Source organism: Rhea pennata, chromosome 3 (genome assembly GCF_028389875.1).
Source record: "Rhea pennata isolate bPtePen1 chromosome 3, bPtePen1.pri, whole genome shotgun sequence".
Lineage (NCBI taxonomy): Eukaryota > Metazoa > Chordata > Aves > Rheiformes > Rheidae > Rhea > Rhea pennata.
This window is the reverse complement of record NC_084665.1, coordinates 25,362,965-25,379,316: the sequence shown is the minus strand read 5'-3', so window position 1 is coordinate 25,379,316 and position 16,352 is coordinate 25,362,965. Positions and strand designations below refer to the sequence as shown.

General features: G+C 39.8%; 1 protein-coding gene across 3 annotated transcripts in view; it reads right to left on the bottom strand.

The window, feature by feature from the left end:
- Window positions 1–47: 47 nt before the first annotated feature.
- Window positions 48–16,352, bottom strand: part of PTPN14 (protein tyrosine phosphatase non-receptor type 14) — a 122,119-nt gene continuing 105,814 nt past the window's right edge. For 2 of the 3 annotated variants that reach the window (XM_062571825.1, XM_062571826.1), the window contains exons 16-19: window positions 14,759–14,887; window positions 13,520–13,754; window positions 11,370–11,533; window positions 48–7,676 (exon numbers count right to left, since the gene is read on the bottom strand). In XM_062571825.1, the coding sequence (XP_062427809.1) occupies window positions 7,548–7,676; window positions 11,370–11,533; window positions 13,520–13,754; window positions 14,759–14,887 (657 nt within the window). In that variant the 3' untranslated portion in view covers window positions 48–7,547. The remainder of the gene's footprint in view (window positions 7,677–11,369; window positions 11,534–13,519; window positions 13,755–14,758; window positions 14,888–16,352) is intronic. The other variant, XM_062571827.1, reaches the window with a different exon arrangement.

The window sequence follows — 16,352 nt, the reverse complement described above, 5'->3', positions numbered from 1 at the left end:
TCATATTTGAAAAAGCATTTAATAACTATTTACACAAAGGCAGTGAAAGAGGTAAAAAATTATTGCAGTCAATTAATGCTGAATAGAACTTTATAAAAAGAGAAAGAAAAGAAACAGTGCAAAAATACTGTCAAAAGTAATCAGTTCTATACACAAGATAAAACTGACAAGCATAAGCTTATGTACTGATATGAATAATACATTAGAATATAAAATAGCATGCATAGATTTTTTTTAAGGCTTTCAATAGTATAAAATAGTTATGCTGTTCAGCCTGAACAGGAGGGGGTGGAGGGTGAGGAAGAGCATATAACTGATGTCTCACTTGTCTGCAAAACAAACATGTACGTACGATGAGATCGTGAGATTGTTAAGTCACTGTTTTGCACTAAACTGTCATGTACAGAGTTAAAGAGCAAATACAACAGGAATCATCAAAATACTGAAGTAAAACAGGACAGTAAAATCCAGTGATGTAAAACTTACGTACTTATTTAAACATGTTATTTCATTTAACACATCCCACACAGTTCTATATGGGAATAGTACAGTCATCTGCATGTGTAAACTTCTTTCCTTTGTAAAATATCCAAAGAAAGGTACTTTACTAATGAGGAAAATATGTTTTCCATAAGAACAAATATCAACAGGACACTCATACTACTAACAATGTTTTTGGCAGTAAAAATTTATTTTCTTTTAAAGATTCTGAGTAGCAGCAAGAAAATACCTTTATTTAACATATACATTATATGAACAAGGACTTCTTTGTTTAATTAAAGTAAGTTGTGGAACTCCCTAACACAGGATGTTGTGAAGGCCAGAGAATATTTTTTTTAAAAAAAAAGATTATGCAATTCATGGAAGATTGCTCCATCAGCATTTGATTAAACATGGTGAATAGGATATACCTTGCATCTCAGGAAGCCCCTAAATCACTGATTGCGAGGCATGATGCTAGAGGGGCTGAACACAATATGCTATAGCTCATTCTTACATTTCTTCCCTCAGTATCAGCTACCACCCACTATCAAAGACAAGACGCCATGGAAATATTTCATAGGAAACCTTCCCCATTTGCTCTTGTTTGCATATCAGGGAAGACTGCTACTGAAGTATTTGGAAGAATGAACCTCTAAGCACTAATATTTTAGCAGAGCCCTGTAATGAATATACTCTTTCCATGACTGTTAAATAGTGCTAAATTGTTCAGTGAAAGCTGCCATGTTACTGCTGACTTACAGTTCACCCTGTGGAGGTAAAGTCAGTAAAGTCCTGTAATAGTAGCATGTGGGAAACTCTCAGAGCGCACACAAATCACAGGCATCAAAACCCTGAAACACAGAAGAACCATGCAGAAAAATGGCTAAGAACAACCAGGGAAATTCACCGTTTCCAGAGTATCTTATGATAACAGAAATGGTTGTTTACTTTTAAAAATATAAAACACTATTTTTTTTTTTGGCTTGGGCACTAGTGTTTTGTTTCACTATTTAACAATAGTTTCACTAAAAATGCCATCCTCTCTCGTTTGCCCAACAGCCAGCTGTCCCTTCCTCAAATCACAGACCTTCAAATCCCTGCAAGCCAAGGTTACAAGTGACTTCATATATTACATCCTGCTCGCCTCTCTAAAGGCTCATATGGCAAGAACTGCATTTGTAGTTCCTGTAGCACCAGAGTCTACATGAAAAAGCTCTAGGCAAGGCTAAGAATGAACTAGGGGCTATGGCCTTCAGGAGTCTGACCCTGTAAACCTTTCTCCTGTTGGCATCAAAATCTACACTCAAACCCCACATCCCTGTGGTCATGCATTAGCAGATTTATATCCAGTTTTATAGAATATTGTACAAATTATCCCTTTAAGCTGTACTTCTTTTTCAGGATCAGATTTGGCTACTTGCTCCTTCAACAAGATGCATCCTTTGTTTCATGAAACAGGAGCCACCCTGATTCTCCAGCTGTAATGCACTCTTATCCAAAAAGATGAGTGGCAAAATTTCATTCTAGTCTGTTACTGAGGCAGAAGAGCTGCTAGAGGACATCATATCAGCCTTACTGGTCCTTACCCTTTTCAAGCACACTATTCACAAATCATTAGCAAAACTAGCAACAGCAAACTCAGTCATCATCTCATCCCAAGAAGCCCTTGGGAAGTCGGCTGTTGAGAACGCAGTGTGGGCAGTAACTGCTGAATTTACCCCAGAAGATTTGCCTGCTCTATCCTGTAAGAGCTCTCCTATCAGCACTTGCTTTAGGGTCAGTTGTGGGCTACAGTGACATAGCAAGTATTGGGTCAAAAACTAAAAACAATTATTAGCTTAAATGATCTTCTATGATCATCTCTATTGAAGCACTGAGACTTACTCATTTCCAAACTGTGTTTTACCGTTTGCATTTCTGCTTACAAGAAAGGATTTTTTTTTAAAAAAAAAAAAAAAAAAAGCTCTTGAAATCATGCAAATATTTAATATTTGAAGTAGAGACAGCTGATTTAAGTAAGTGGAACAGAAGTGTTCAATACACTGCTTAAAAATGAATGTTTTAGCAGTAAGTTGAATAAATTCTCACAGATGTGTCCCACTCCAGTTGAAACATTATTTTAGGGAAAAGATACTTCTAATAAAGATGAGAATTTATGGTAACTATACACCTATATAAGAGAAAGTGTGTGGGATCAAGCTTCATCTTTCCTGAGTGGATCAAAGACAAGCGGTGTTAAAGCAGGACTGTGGAGAAGCTGGAACACGGAAGGGCCAGAGCAGCTAATGTGCAGGCACTGGACCAAGCTCCACCATCCTCCACTGCAGCATGTGGAGGACACAAACAGGACATCTACAGCACTGAGCAGACCTCTTGTGAGTAGCATCAAAATTCAGCAGTCCTCCCTCCCACCTCTGATCCAGATAGTGTTAATCGTGAAATGCTGAGACCACAAACTACAAACTTTAATTAAAAATTTGATGTCAGCAATCTTAATACCATCACTATTAAGGAAAAAAAAATGCTGTTAAATGGCAACATTAAATGTAGATTGAAAGTGCATGAAAAAGGAAAATAAACTTAATGGACCCCTAAGTCGGACTTATTCAACCCCTCCAAGTTCTCTCTTCCAAAGTAAATGAAGGAATGAAGGAAAATAGGCTAAACATGCCAGAGTGCAACTGGCAAGGCTTGGAGAAGCCTGCTTCTTTCATAAACTCTTTCGAGACACAGCTCCATTCTTACAGAATTCATGCATTTTTGTAAGATTTTCAATCCAAATTCTACTCCAAATGGATAAATATGGTTTCTTGTAACCAACCCATCGCCATGCTTTGATGCTAGGAAGTATGCATCCCATCTCAAAACTGTCCTCCTTTTCTGCTTAAACATGGCTGTTAAGTCTGTGGGGCAGAAAGTAGAGAGTTCTGTTTCTTTAAGTCTCCTGCTTTCATTCCTGCTATGACTAATGAAATTGGATACAAAATGCGTTTTCCTGTCACTCCCTGAAGGTTAGGGAACACTGCCCAAGCAAATTAGGTCTGATAAAACTACAACAGGTTCAAAGTCAGAAGAAAGTTCATTTTTTCCCCTGCAAAACCGTATTGCATTTCAATCATAAAGCTGCTGAAGTTTGGTTGCAAGCTGAGGTGGAAAGGGACCTCCGAAGACATGCACTAGCCCAATTCACCTATGAATTAGCAGATCTAGTCAAGATAAAACCTAGCAGGAAAAATACATTGAAGTCAGATGAAACAAAAAGTTTTAAATTACCATTCTTTCACAATAAAAGGGAAAAAGTGAGTCACACTAGCCTCTATCTACCATACCAGCCATGTGACAAGTTAATTGGGAATGATCATTTACTATGTGGCCATTTATTTGCCTCATTAATAGGCACTGACTTAATTTGGAAAGGCTTTTTGGTGCCATTTTGTAATTAATATTTTTCTAAGACATCTATGATGTGTGTTTGCATAGAAGACAACATTTGCCTAATTTTCTTCCCTTTAAACGCAGCTATCTACTTTCTCTTATGAAATAACTTTTTCCATACTTACTGTGGAAATACTAGTGTATATCTCAACCAAAACCAGTTGAATAGTAAGACATAGGAACAGATTATTTTCCCTTCTGATTTTCTACCTCTCAATTCCAAGTGGAGCAATGGGACTTGACAGCTCTGAATTCAAACTTAATTCATCATTAGGAAATTATTCAAAAAGCTATAATGAGATAACTAATTTAATACACTTTGCTTCAAGGTTTATTCCTTGGCTTGTTTCCCAGATATAAAGCATCGCAGTGTAATTATCATGCAGATGCTGCTGAAAAGACTTTAAATGGTTGCTGCTAATTTAACAAGAGATATGTTGGCATTAGAAGAAATTAGAGGAAAACTAAAGTTGACTGAGAACTCAGGTGATCCTTAAAAGGAACACAGTCAAGATGATATAGCTAGATAACTCATGAGCATTTGCTGGTAACTAGCAGTTTCCACCAGAATTCTTCTCGTATCATTAGGCCTGTGCTGCATAGTGCCAACTAAAAACACAGTGGAGTTTTAAAGGTATTTTGAGAAGCATTCAAGTACTGAAGTGTAGATTAAGCTCCCAGTGGTTTTAAGCAATTGCAGGTGCCTTTAGTGACCCCACTGAAGATGAGCATGCATGTAAGCTTAGGCCTTTATGCATAGATTTTAAGCTATTATGGCTCGGTTATACACATTTAAAACAAGAACTACAACAAAAGTTTGAATTTTGTTTCCAAATAGATGGAGGGGAATTTTAGAAAAGCAGTTTAGTGAGATGGCCACAAATAAGCAATGTATTTCTGATTCTCTTGAACAGTTACTGCATTGCAGGCTTTCTGGATTATAACCTGTGTTTCCACAGTAGGTTTTAGGACACACATGATTTTTTTTTTTAAAAATGATACAGAACTGGGAAGAGTCGCTGATACACTGATCAGATGGTTGCGCTGCTATTCAGAGGGACCTTATGAGTCCCTTATGGGGCTGGAAAAATGGGCAGAGAGGAACCTGAAGCAGTTCAACAAAGGGAAGTGCCAAGTCCTGCTCCCAGGGAGGAATAACCTCATGCAGCAGGAAGGCTAGGGGCCAACTGGGGACCAGCTTTGCAGAGAAGGCGGTGGACAACATATTGACCATGAGCCAGCAATGTGCCCTTGCAGCCAAAAAGGCCAATGGTATCCTGGGGTGCATTAGGAAGAGTGTTGCCAGCAGGCCGAGGGAGGTGATCCTGCCCCTCTACTCAGCCCTAGTGAGGACATATCCAGTGTACAGGTCTAGTTCTGGGCTCCACAGTACAAGAGAGCTACAGGAACAAGTCCAGTGAAGGGCTACTAAGATGATTAAGAGGCTGGTGCATCTGTCATATGAGAAAAGGCTGAGAGAGCTGGGGCTGTTTAGCCTAGAGAAGAAAAAGCTTGGGAGAGGAGAGGAATCTGATAAACGTGTATAAATAACTGATGGAAGAGTGTAAAGAAGCCAGAGCAAGTCTCTGCTCAGTGGTGCCCAGGGACAGGACAAGAGGCAACAGGTACAAACTAAAGTACAGGAAATTCCTTCAGAACAGAAGAAAACACTTCATTGTGAAGGTGGTTGAACATTGGAACAGGTTGTTCAGAGAGGTTGTGGAGTCTCCATCCTTGGAAATATTCAAAACCCGACTGGACGCAATCTCAGGCAACCTGCTGTAGGTGACCCTGCTGGAGCGGGGGGGGGTTGTGCTAAATGATCTCCTGAGGTCCCTTCCAACCCCAACAATTCTGTGATCCTGTGACTTGTTTGAGAGTTAGGAACTCCCGGTTCACAGCCTCCAATAATACTTAATTTGACCTATCCTATCTTCTACTGCTGAAGCTTTTCTTTGCAGAAAGACCAATGACTGCATTTTCCATAATGCCATGGCACAACAGCTGTATCATCAGAAGAAATAAACATTCTCATCCAGCAAAGAGACACACAATAGAAAATCGGGAGATAGAAAAAACAGGAATCAGACTGTTTATCTGCCCCAGGCTGTACAGACAGTATAAAGACAGAAGCACCAGACAGCAGGGCAAATAAGGGGATCCAAAACTAGAGGCAGAAGGAGGATAAAATATTTAGGAATTGGGAGGCAGCGAGGATCCCCTAAAAGGAGAGAAGGGGCATTTGGGTAGGACCAGCTGCCAGAGGAGAAGGGGTTAAAGATGAGGATGGAGGGCCATGATTAGCAGGTAGGCTTGCAAAGCAAAAGGAATGAGAGACTAAAAGGTTAAATTTATCTGGGAAAGAGATGGATATTCAGGAAAAATAATTGTACCACAGCAATGGCTAAGCATTGGGACCGGACCCAGCAAGGCTGGGGAACCTCCACTCTCAAGAGATTTCTGAAAGTCAACCAGACACGACCTTCGGTGCTCAATCCAATTTTGAAGTTGGCCCAGCTGTGAGCAGAGCTGGGACCAGAGACCTCCAGGGATCTTTTCTGGCCTGATCTGTTCCCTAGCAATCCTACAGGACCACCAAGTCCAAGCAAGTTCAGCCAAGAGCAGGACTGCTGGCAGGAGGAAGGTAGCTTATGGAGATGAGAAACAGGAGTTGTGTGAAGAGGGAGCAGCCTCAGTGCAGGAACTTTTCTTTCCATCACTTACACCAGAAATAACAGTGTGGGAATTCCACCACAACTTGCTAAAGTGTATGTGGGGGTGGGCAGGGGGGTGAAGGGCGGGGGGCTGGTATTTAAGCTGAAATGCCTCCGCCATTCAATCCACAGCCCACTACATTACCAGAAAGACTCACTGATTGACCTCGTCTTGTTCTGGATTGCTCTTCCAATCCTTCATCTCTTAAGGACCCCTCCAAAGAATGGTAAATGCCTCATTTAGCCTATATGCTAAACAAGCACTTATTGTTAGCATAGAAGCCAAAATGGCTTCTTCGAAGGATTAAATTGAAACTGTAATTTTTGTGAAATTGAACAGTTTTAGCACCCAGAGTTCTCTGCCCTCACAACTGCCTGTGTTTGTAACTCTCCATGCTGCTTGTGCAGAGGCACTGGTCTCCGTACCTTAGGATTCTGCATCCTCAGACTCTGCTCTTACAGAACCCTAGCTGACATGTAGCAGGTCTCACTTTTACCATGGAAGGCACATATTGGCTCCATTGTATTCTTATCTGAGAAAAAACCTACTGCCAAATAACTGTTTGTTTTATAAACTATGCAGCAAGCTAAAAGCTAGTATACTACATCTTTAGAAAGAATTGCTTTCCCTATGAACACGTTACAATGCAGATCAGTCATGTCAAATGTGGTTCAATTCAAAAGTTACCATAAGTTTCACAAGTTATTAAAGTAATTCAAAAGTTATTCTGAGAAAAATAAATTATATCTTGTATAAAATAATCCATGGGAGACTCTAGTAAAGAACAATCACTGCCTACTTTCAAGACAACTTGAGTAAGTACAATATATGCACACATCGTTATCAAGGAGTTCCCCTCCTATCAGCAAGGTTCAGTCAAATCCAGAAAGCTGTGTCTGGGATCTTTAAAGAGATTAAATAAGTCTGGAGTTTTGCAGGAACTGAATGAGCACTTGATAGACAAATTTGTATTGGGCTATGGTCTGGATCATAAACATTCTCTGCTCCCGCAGGTGTCTCAGCATCACAGGCACATCCACTTTCTGTAAAGTGAAGGCAAAAAAGACATAAGGATGTGGATTCATTAAATCCAGCAAGCACCACTTCAAACACCAGTTATCTTATTTAAAGACAAGAACATAGCTGGCACAAGGAACTATATTATAGTTAGGTAATATAACAAATTACAACTTACCGTAGTGAAATACTACAATTCTTTTTTCCACAAACTTTTGCATGGCTTCAAGAAGTAAAACAGTATTATCAATGCATCTAATCCTTTTCCTAGCAAAGTTTATGGGAATTTCTGATCTAAATGAGCAAATGACTATATACTCTGTCTTCTAGTCGTGTACCACCGACTGATCTCTCAGCAGACCATCAACTGAACACCTAGTGAAGCCTCCTCTTTCAAGGTTTCTGGTTCAATACATCCATTTTCAACTCAGTAAAATAAACCTTCAAGCAAAATATAAATCACACTACATATCCATTTCTGTACATCTTTATGAAATTAAGAATCTCGTTCTATGTAAACAAGCCCAAGCCAACGTACTATCAGTTTCTGAAAGCACAGCTAAATGTTCTGCCACATCCCAAAACAAGCTGTTACAAAAGGACTGTTCTAGAGAGCCAACATGCAGAAAGATATGTAAGCGCTGACGAGTAATGTCGTATTATTTTCAAACAGGTGCCGGGGAAAACATAAGCCTTTTTCAGTTTACTCAGCTAACTCGGAGAACGCCTCACTGGGGGGCCTGGTGATCACAAAAGGTGCTCGGCTCTCGCCGAGCAGAGTCACGCAGAACTCGATCGCACCTGAGTAGCTACAACAAAAATGCAAGCCAGCTTCGACCTGCACGGCCAAGTTCCCATCTCAGCAGTTCAGGATTTGACAGTTTGTTGATTTTTACGAGGCCTGTAGCACGTACTAATCAGCGACTACCTGCACTTCCTTACAGTGGCTTAGGCTTTGATTCATCTCAGAAGCGAAACACAAGCCCATCTTGCCTGTTGGACCTTCCTATTTGTATTCAATCTTAATAATCATTTTACTCCAAGAAAGCAGAATCTTGAAATTCAGATTCATCACAACATATGTCCATGAAAGATAAGCAATACTTTGCTAAGGTGGCATTGGCAAAAAGAAAGTACAAAATTACTCATTTTTGATATCCAAACTGAAATATCTTCCCTATGAAGATGACTGTAATTGCAATCATTAGTTCATGTCAGTGCTAAGTCGGAACTACAAGTCAGTAGAGCCTCAGTTAATTTGTTGTTGAACATGTCTACAGCAGTAAGGACGTAATGATGGACACGTTACTTGTTATAAAACAAGCTACTGACAATATAATCCTGCAGTCAGACCTAGAGGTTTAGCTTCAACCAGCAAGTGCCTAGAAGCCACAGTGACTAAACCTGTACAACTGATTAAAAATGGCTTTTTATCTATACCTGAAACCCTCAAAATGAAGAGATTTGGTTCTAGTTCCAGCACTGTTGCAAACTTTCTGAGAAGACCTGTATCAGAATTTTCAACCTTTTACCTTTTCTTCTTCTTCACCAAAATGCTAATATTTATAAACGTACTTACAAGGAGTCTTTTGAGGAAATCAGCTAACTTATAAGACTGTAAAGCACTTTAAGCAACAAGCAATTCTATTTCAGGAAAAAAGCAATAAAAAGTAACCCTACTTGAAAATAAGCCAGGAAAACTGCTGCATGAAAAAGAATCCTCTGTGCAAAGTGTGATAACATACTGCTTAACTAGTAATAAATGTTAAGTTTAAATTTTTTTTTAATTTAGTTTTAACAAATCAAAAACATTAACTTAGTTCAATGTTGAGCAGCAAAGTCCTTTAGGAAAATTCTCTTTAACATTAATAATGATTTCCACGAATAATCAAGACAAAGGAATGCTTTAATTAAGAGACATACGAGAAATCCCTTATTAGTGAGTGCTACGATCAGCTCCTAGTGAAGCTGATGAGAATTCCTCTGAATGTAAAGGCCCATTTCCATGCTCAAATACCTAGGTATCTCCTTTAGCTTCAGTTGCTACTCAGCTATTTTTGGCTGAAGAAGTGTCTTCTGTAAACCACAGACAAACTGAGGTGGCCAAAGAGAGTTGCACGACTGTTTATTCCTGGCACACTATTAGCATGCAGAGGTTACTATAAAGCAGACACAGCTAAACACTGCTCACAAGCAGTTCAAATATAGATCCTATAACTATCCAGATTTCCTCTTGAGTGCAGAAACTTCATGGCTGCTGTGTGAATGAGAGAAGCAGCTATTTCCAGGTGCCAGTGCATATGGAATAAGTCAAGCAGTCTCCAGTCAGAGCCACTCCTCACAGAGGAGCAGTTACTAAACCTCAGCCGATACATGAAGGCTGCAGAACCCGCAAAAAGTGCATATGGAGGGGGAGATCCTTTCTGTCCTTGCCACCTCCTTGCCCCCAGAAAACGGATTGTGTGAAAAAGAAAATTACGGTCAAAAGTAAGAAATAAGAACATGAAAAAATAAGAAACTACACTTAAATGGCAACACAGCTGTCCAAGACAGCTTCAGTCCTAAGAAATTTCAACCAAAGTTGGAGGAAGTTCATCAGAGCTGAAATGGGCCCAGTATCTTCAGGAGATCACCTGCAAATACAATATGGTGCTTCTTTGTGACACAGATCAATCTTGCACTTAACATTTCTCTCCTGGACAAAACGAAGCTCTGCTATTTAAAAAAATGCTGATGAAAAGGAAAGTTCACTGCTATGTGTCTCCTTCAGGACTCACATTTTTGAATGAGCAAGAAAGTTGCACTTCACACAGCACCTTGCACAGAAAGGTCACAGTCCATAATAAGTGAGCACTTCTGCTCCTTCAGGTATGTACACCCAGTGGTCCCTGCGCTGCAAGCAACTCATCCAGTGGATGATTACTGGGAGGGACAGATAATGTGTCTATTTGTGGCTCTTGCTGTATTCTTGTCTCTACAAGAGGTTTTGGTCTTTGAGCCGTTCCTTTGGCAATAGAAACCCTTCGTTTCAATAGCTGTTTTGCACAGGCTGGAACTGCATGGCACACTGGTATCGAGGATGTGGTGTTTTTACCGGACAGCTCCCCAGTGACAAAGGACACAGAAAGCAAATAGCTACACACAGTTGCTGTGCCAATGATGTTGTTCTTAACATTGCAAGATTAGTCTTACAATCTGGAGTAATACTGGCTGTAGCTCTTCAGTGCTCCCCCCTCTACATACACACGTTATTTTTTTTTTAAAAAAAATACACAGCTCAAAATTTGTTCCAAATGAGATTAGAGACAGTATGAGAGAAAGAAAGGAGTCTACATAGTAAATTTAGAGAACAGAAAATATTAGTTAAAAGAGCTTGGAAGCTGGCTAGATCCTCTTTCAAGATGTCCTTGTGGACATGCTGTCTCTAGACTGTTAATTAAACACAGGTACAAATTAGACTAAATTCTCAAAAGAGAGAAAGAAGCCCTAGTTTTGAATGTTTTAAATTAATATTAATAAAAATGCAAAATATCAACCCAACAGCAACCTGCAACAAGTAACTCGCCACGCAAAATTTCTGCCTGTTGCATTTGAGGCCCTTGTTTCACAAAAGCAATAGAAAGAAAGCATTTCAATGCCTTTTAATTTTAACCTCAGAAGTGTAGCTAGTTAGTTAAGGAATGAAGTCAGGGCTGGTCATGAGGGAGAAGCTCACTTACCTCATTATGCTCCAAGCACCCAATCATCAGTTCTGTTAGGATAACCACGCCAGTCCTTCCTACCCCTGCACTGCAGTGAACCACGATAGGAGGATTGCAGTTGTTGCTGCTGTCCAACACACTGTTGGTATGGCGACGCACTGACTGTATCTCCTCCAAGTAAGCTGCAAGATAAATTGTAGACAAGGTTGCAGAAATCTATACAGCTAAACATAAAAATTGGAAAAAATATGGAAACAAAAATCATGCTTTGTGAAAATGACAATAATTTACATTTTTTACAACATACTAATTATTTTGGCCTGTGTACACTGAACAATGCTAAATCCAGCAAGTACCAGCTGGGTGTCAATTATTACTTGGGATTTTGGTCCTTCAAATTAAATAGTTCTTTAAAAAAAATCAATTCTGTTTTCCCCTCTGCAAATCTCCAGGTCCCTTAAGCAGATGAATCTAGACATTACTTACAGCAATTCCTGCTATTAGCAGGCTGGGATCAAAACAACAGCTAAGTCCCTTTGAAACTACTGCTAGTTCAAAGCCAATATCAGATGGGAAATGAGCATCCACCTGCCTTTTTTTCCACCCTTTTTCTTTCAGAAAGGAGGCAGACTGTCACCCATCGCTCTGCTCAGACTGTTTCTCTACAGCTAGGAGTCCTTCTGGGGCTCACTGTCCATTTTCCATGCAGTCTAGAAAGTGCAAGAATCAAGAACAGTTATTTTGTGTAACTGTTCATTTAACTTCCCAACAGTCCCAGTGGAAAGTTGGGCAGTGAGATCTGAGCCAAAACTCTCCCACCCTGACTCCTTATGGCACGGCATTGCAGGCCAAACAGTCCTTGCGACACAGGCAGGCTGTGTCTAGAGTCCTACCAGACACATTAAAGCACATTATGAAATGGAATTGTATTTGGTGGCAAACAACATGCAGAGGAAATGGGGACAATCCTGTTCCAATTACTGCCATGCCCAACCACAGCTACAGGGTTTGGTAAGAGAAACAAAGCAAAAAAAACGAATTAGAAATTGGGCAGTGAGAACAAACTGAATAGCTTCGCCTTCAAGGCAGATCCCTTTGCACTCCCTTTGCCAAAGCTGAAATGTTATTTCTATTCCCGCCCTGAAGAAAAAGACGCTAAGAAAAAGAAGCACATGTGATTTACATCAAGCTTATACCATGCAAAGAAGAGCGAGGCACTAAAGCAGTGGAGCTGTGTCTACAGCAAAGTGGAACTAACGGGCCTTTCTGAGAGAGGGCTTAGCTTCATCAGAGCCACACTGCTGTGGCTATAGACCTTTCAGAGGAATTAAGATGGTATCTCCAGCACATCAGTGTTGGAGACCACATACTTTCTCCTTCACTGATAACCTAAGGATCTCTGCATTACACAACCACTGCAGTGCCACAGATGTGGCTTTGGCTAAATAATGGTTGAATTGCTATTACTTAACATAGTAGTGTTTATTATTTGGTAAGGAGTAGGAAATATTATTAAGTCATTAAAGATGAAGGGTTGTATGTTCAGAAATGCATGAACCAGAACCAAAATTTAATTGGGAAGGCTCTTAGCATTGCCTGGGTAACACATGGTTAGAAGAGTCCATGCTGCCTTGGCAGCAAGTTCAGACTTACTGTGCAGGCGAAGGGGACCTCAGCTCCTGTGCAGTAGGTCCAACGTACCTGGGTTGCCAAATACTGGCTGTCAGCTCTCAGGGCCTCCTATGAAACTGTGGAGCTGTGCCGTATTTCACTAGTATCTGAGACTACCTTACCCTGGCTTCCCTAACCACATCCCTGTGTAGCCTAATATCTCATACACTCATTAGGTAGCTGGAAAATGGCAATAACTTACATTGACAGATTAGCCACTGGAGGTATCCTGCTATTTAAAATTTCACGAGGCTTTAGCACTGTGGTCAACACCGTTTTTCCCTCCTGTTATGCCAGCTATTTTAGGACTGTGTTCCTCAACCATCTTATCTCCTACCTCTTTTTCCAAATTACAGCAAATCCTGACCAATTTTAGGTCTATGTCACAACGATAACTATTTAATATCAAGTTCAGCTCTAACTAGGTGCACTGAACTGAATTCAGTGTGAGCAAACTTTTCTTTTAGTCTTTCCTCATGCAAGTTAAGAAGTCTTACATAAAAAGCCTTGGACTTCTTCTGGACATCCAAGGTCTGGCCAGTCGGTATACTGCAAGTGCCACACAGTCCTCTCCTGTCCAGACAGGAGGTGCTTGACCTTCAGACCTGTGGTCGCATAGCAGCCGGAGTCGGTGCGGAACTTGGTTGTCACCTTGAACTTTCCGTAAGTGGCTGAGCTGTGCTTAGAGCCCAGTTTAGGCCAATAACGATGACTCTTACTTCTTCCTCCCTCCTTAAACAAAACAAAACAAACAAAAAAAAAATGGAGACCATGAATAAAATAGCCTTTAGCTTTTGCAGTTACAGTTCTCTACAAACAGGGCAAAGAACTCTGCAGATAAGCCAAGTTCTCTTATTTATCTTCTCCCAAATAATGGAAAGAGCAAGCAGTATCCCACAAAGTAAAGAAATTACCCATTAAACACTCAGCTATAATTTATTTCCAAGTCTAAAAATTGGGAATGAGAAAAGGATTAATATTTACATAGGTAACACAGACTCATTAGAAATATGAAGAATAAATTCTTGTCTCAGAGAAAAGCCAAGTACTGCCTACAGCAGCTCAAGAAATATTCTCCTCCTTGGGAAGTCTCTCCTTTCAATAGGGAAAGAGATTCTTTTCAGCAACTGTTAAGTATCTGTTGTTAATCAGTCTCAGGAATTGGATAGTGACTTGATGTGCTATGGCACCCCCTGTTTTTGTTAAAAGTAACCAGGCATAAAGCTGAAAGCAATGCTAGCAATGTGTGCCTGGTTTTATAACCTTGCAAATAGTTCTTGGATTACAATAGAAATAACTGTTTTGCTTGGCATACAAATAAAAAGATTTTTTTCTAATGGATACTTCTCCGGAAACAACAGCTTCTGGTCTCTCTTCAGCTGATAAGAGTGACAGTATGCAGAGCTGGCCTTGGACAGGGTGGAAATCTGTGTCATTTTAACCAGGAGCAGTTCAGGGCTCTCAGATTCCAATGGAAATATCTTTGCTTTGTTTGGCCAAACTGAAATGAAGAGGGAGGAGGGAAAGGGGGTGTTCTTCTCATTTCACTTTAGTGCTTGCCAAATTGAATATTAGAAAGTTGCAAAATATAACATTATAGCAGCACAAGCAAATGTTGAAAGAGAATAAAAGGAAGAAGGGCTGTTGACAGAAAAAACAGGTTACTGGAGTGGGAAGTGATGATAACAGGAGATTTGTCCACATCAGAAAGAACTGCATTCGGTGATTTTACATACCTCTTCAGCTGTGACCATGGCTATAACATTCACCCCTTGTTCCCACACCATCTGCCAGAAGTCATGGCACGTGTGGGGCAGAGGTCCTTGGGTGGCAATGTAGTGCCACTCTTCCCCACCTACTGTAACCTGGGAGTAAGGGAGAGAAAAAATACAGTCAGTGCCCCAATTGTCAGTAGTGTCTATGCCAGAACTGCCTTTTAAGCATAAGAGACTGTAACGAAACCTTTAATTCTTAATCTTTTACTGTAGTTCGAAATTTTGAACAAGAATCATCCTTTTGATAATAGCAAATCTGATAAATCATGATCTGTTTCCAGTTTCCAAGTCCTTTTCTGATGCCCATAAACGTAATGCTTGAGCAAAATGTCACCCATTTTTCTTGCCATTCCATCTGGATCACACAGATGAAACAGAAACATTTATTTAAGGCCCTGTTTCTAAGAGGACTTAAGTTGATTAAGTAAAAATAAGCAGCTGACTAACTTCCTGGTCTTTGTGACAGACCGACAATGAAATAAAAATTGAGCACCAGAGGAAATGTCTACATGCATTTTGCAGGCATTGCATGCCTGCAAAATAATACACAGTTGTCAACATTTTGTACTAGGAAAGCTAAAATCTTCGCTGATTAGGGATTCACTCTATTTTCTACTCAGGCAAAAAATAATTTCTTAAACAGAATCTTACTACGTCGATCACTGTTAAAGACAGGGCCAAAGCTGTCCCCAGCCTGCGCAGCTATGCCCACGCATTGTGCAGGACACAGAGATCCGATAGCCTGATCCTGGCTCCGGAAGAAATCAAAGCAGACTGTCAGGCTTCATTTCAAGTTGCTTCTCCTCACTCACCTCGGGTTTTTTTTTTTTCAGTTTAGATGCTGCAGTCTACTATAGAGTAAATGGAGCATATTGAATGGCTTTCAAACACCAGATGAAATTCATAATTATCCAAAACTATCGTTACACAAATCTATTTCCCAATATATAACTGACCCAAACACACCTTGGCGGAAATTCCCGTGTGTTCACATGACAACATATAATGAAATAATTTTTAAAGCACTGAAGCAAAGATTTACATACTAAAATGATGTAATACCTTGAAAAGACTCAACATTATCTTGGAGTTACTTCATATAAAACACTACACTATTTACCTGACTGAGGCAGATCTTCATGCTTAGACAACTTTAAAAAAAAAATCACTTTTGTTTGTAAAGTCTATTATTTTATGATCAATCACTTGCATCAGGAAAGATTTATATAAAAATCAGTTTTTCAAAGCTTTAGGTACAAGGAACCATAACACTTTTAGAGATACTAAATATCATTTAAAATATGCTTACCATTTAAAAGCCAGGCTAGATGAAGTAATTATTTTGAGAAATTGAAATATTTTTCCTTCTCAGACTAAGACCTTCTAATTCTACATGTTAGCTCAAAGCCATTTTTCATAACAAAGTTATAAATCTCATAGAAAAAGATTTACAACAGAAGTGCTGACACACCCGTAAGTATCAAGGTGCTGGCAGATAATGCTATAAGTAGCTATCAATAATTCTGACAGCTTTAAGAGTTTACTATGTTTGAGG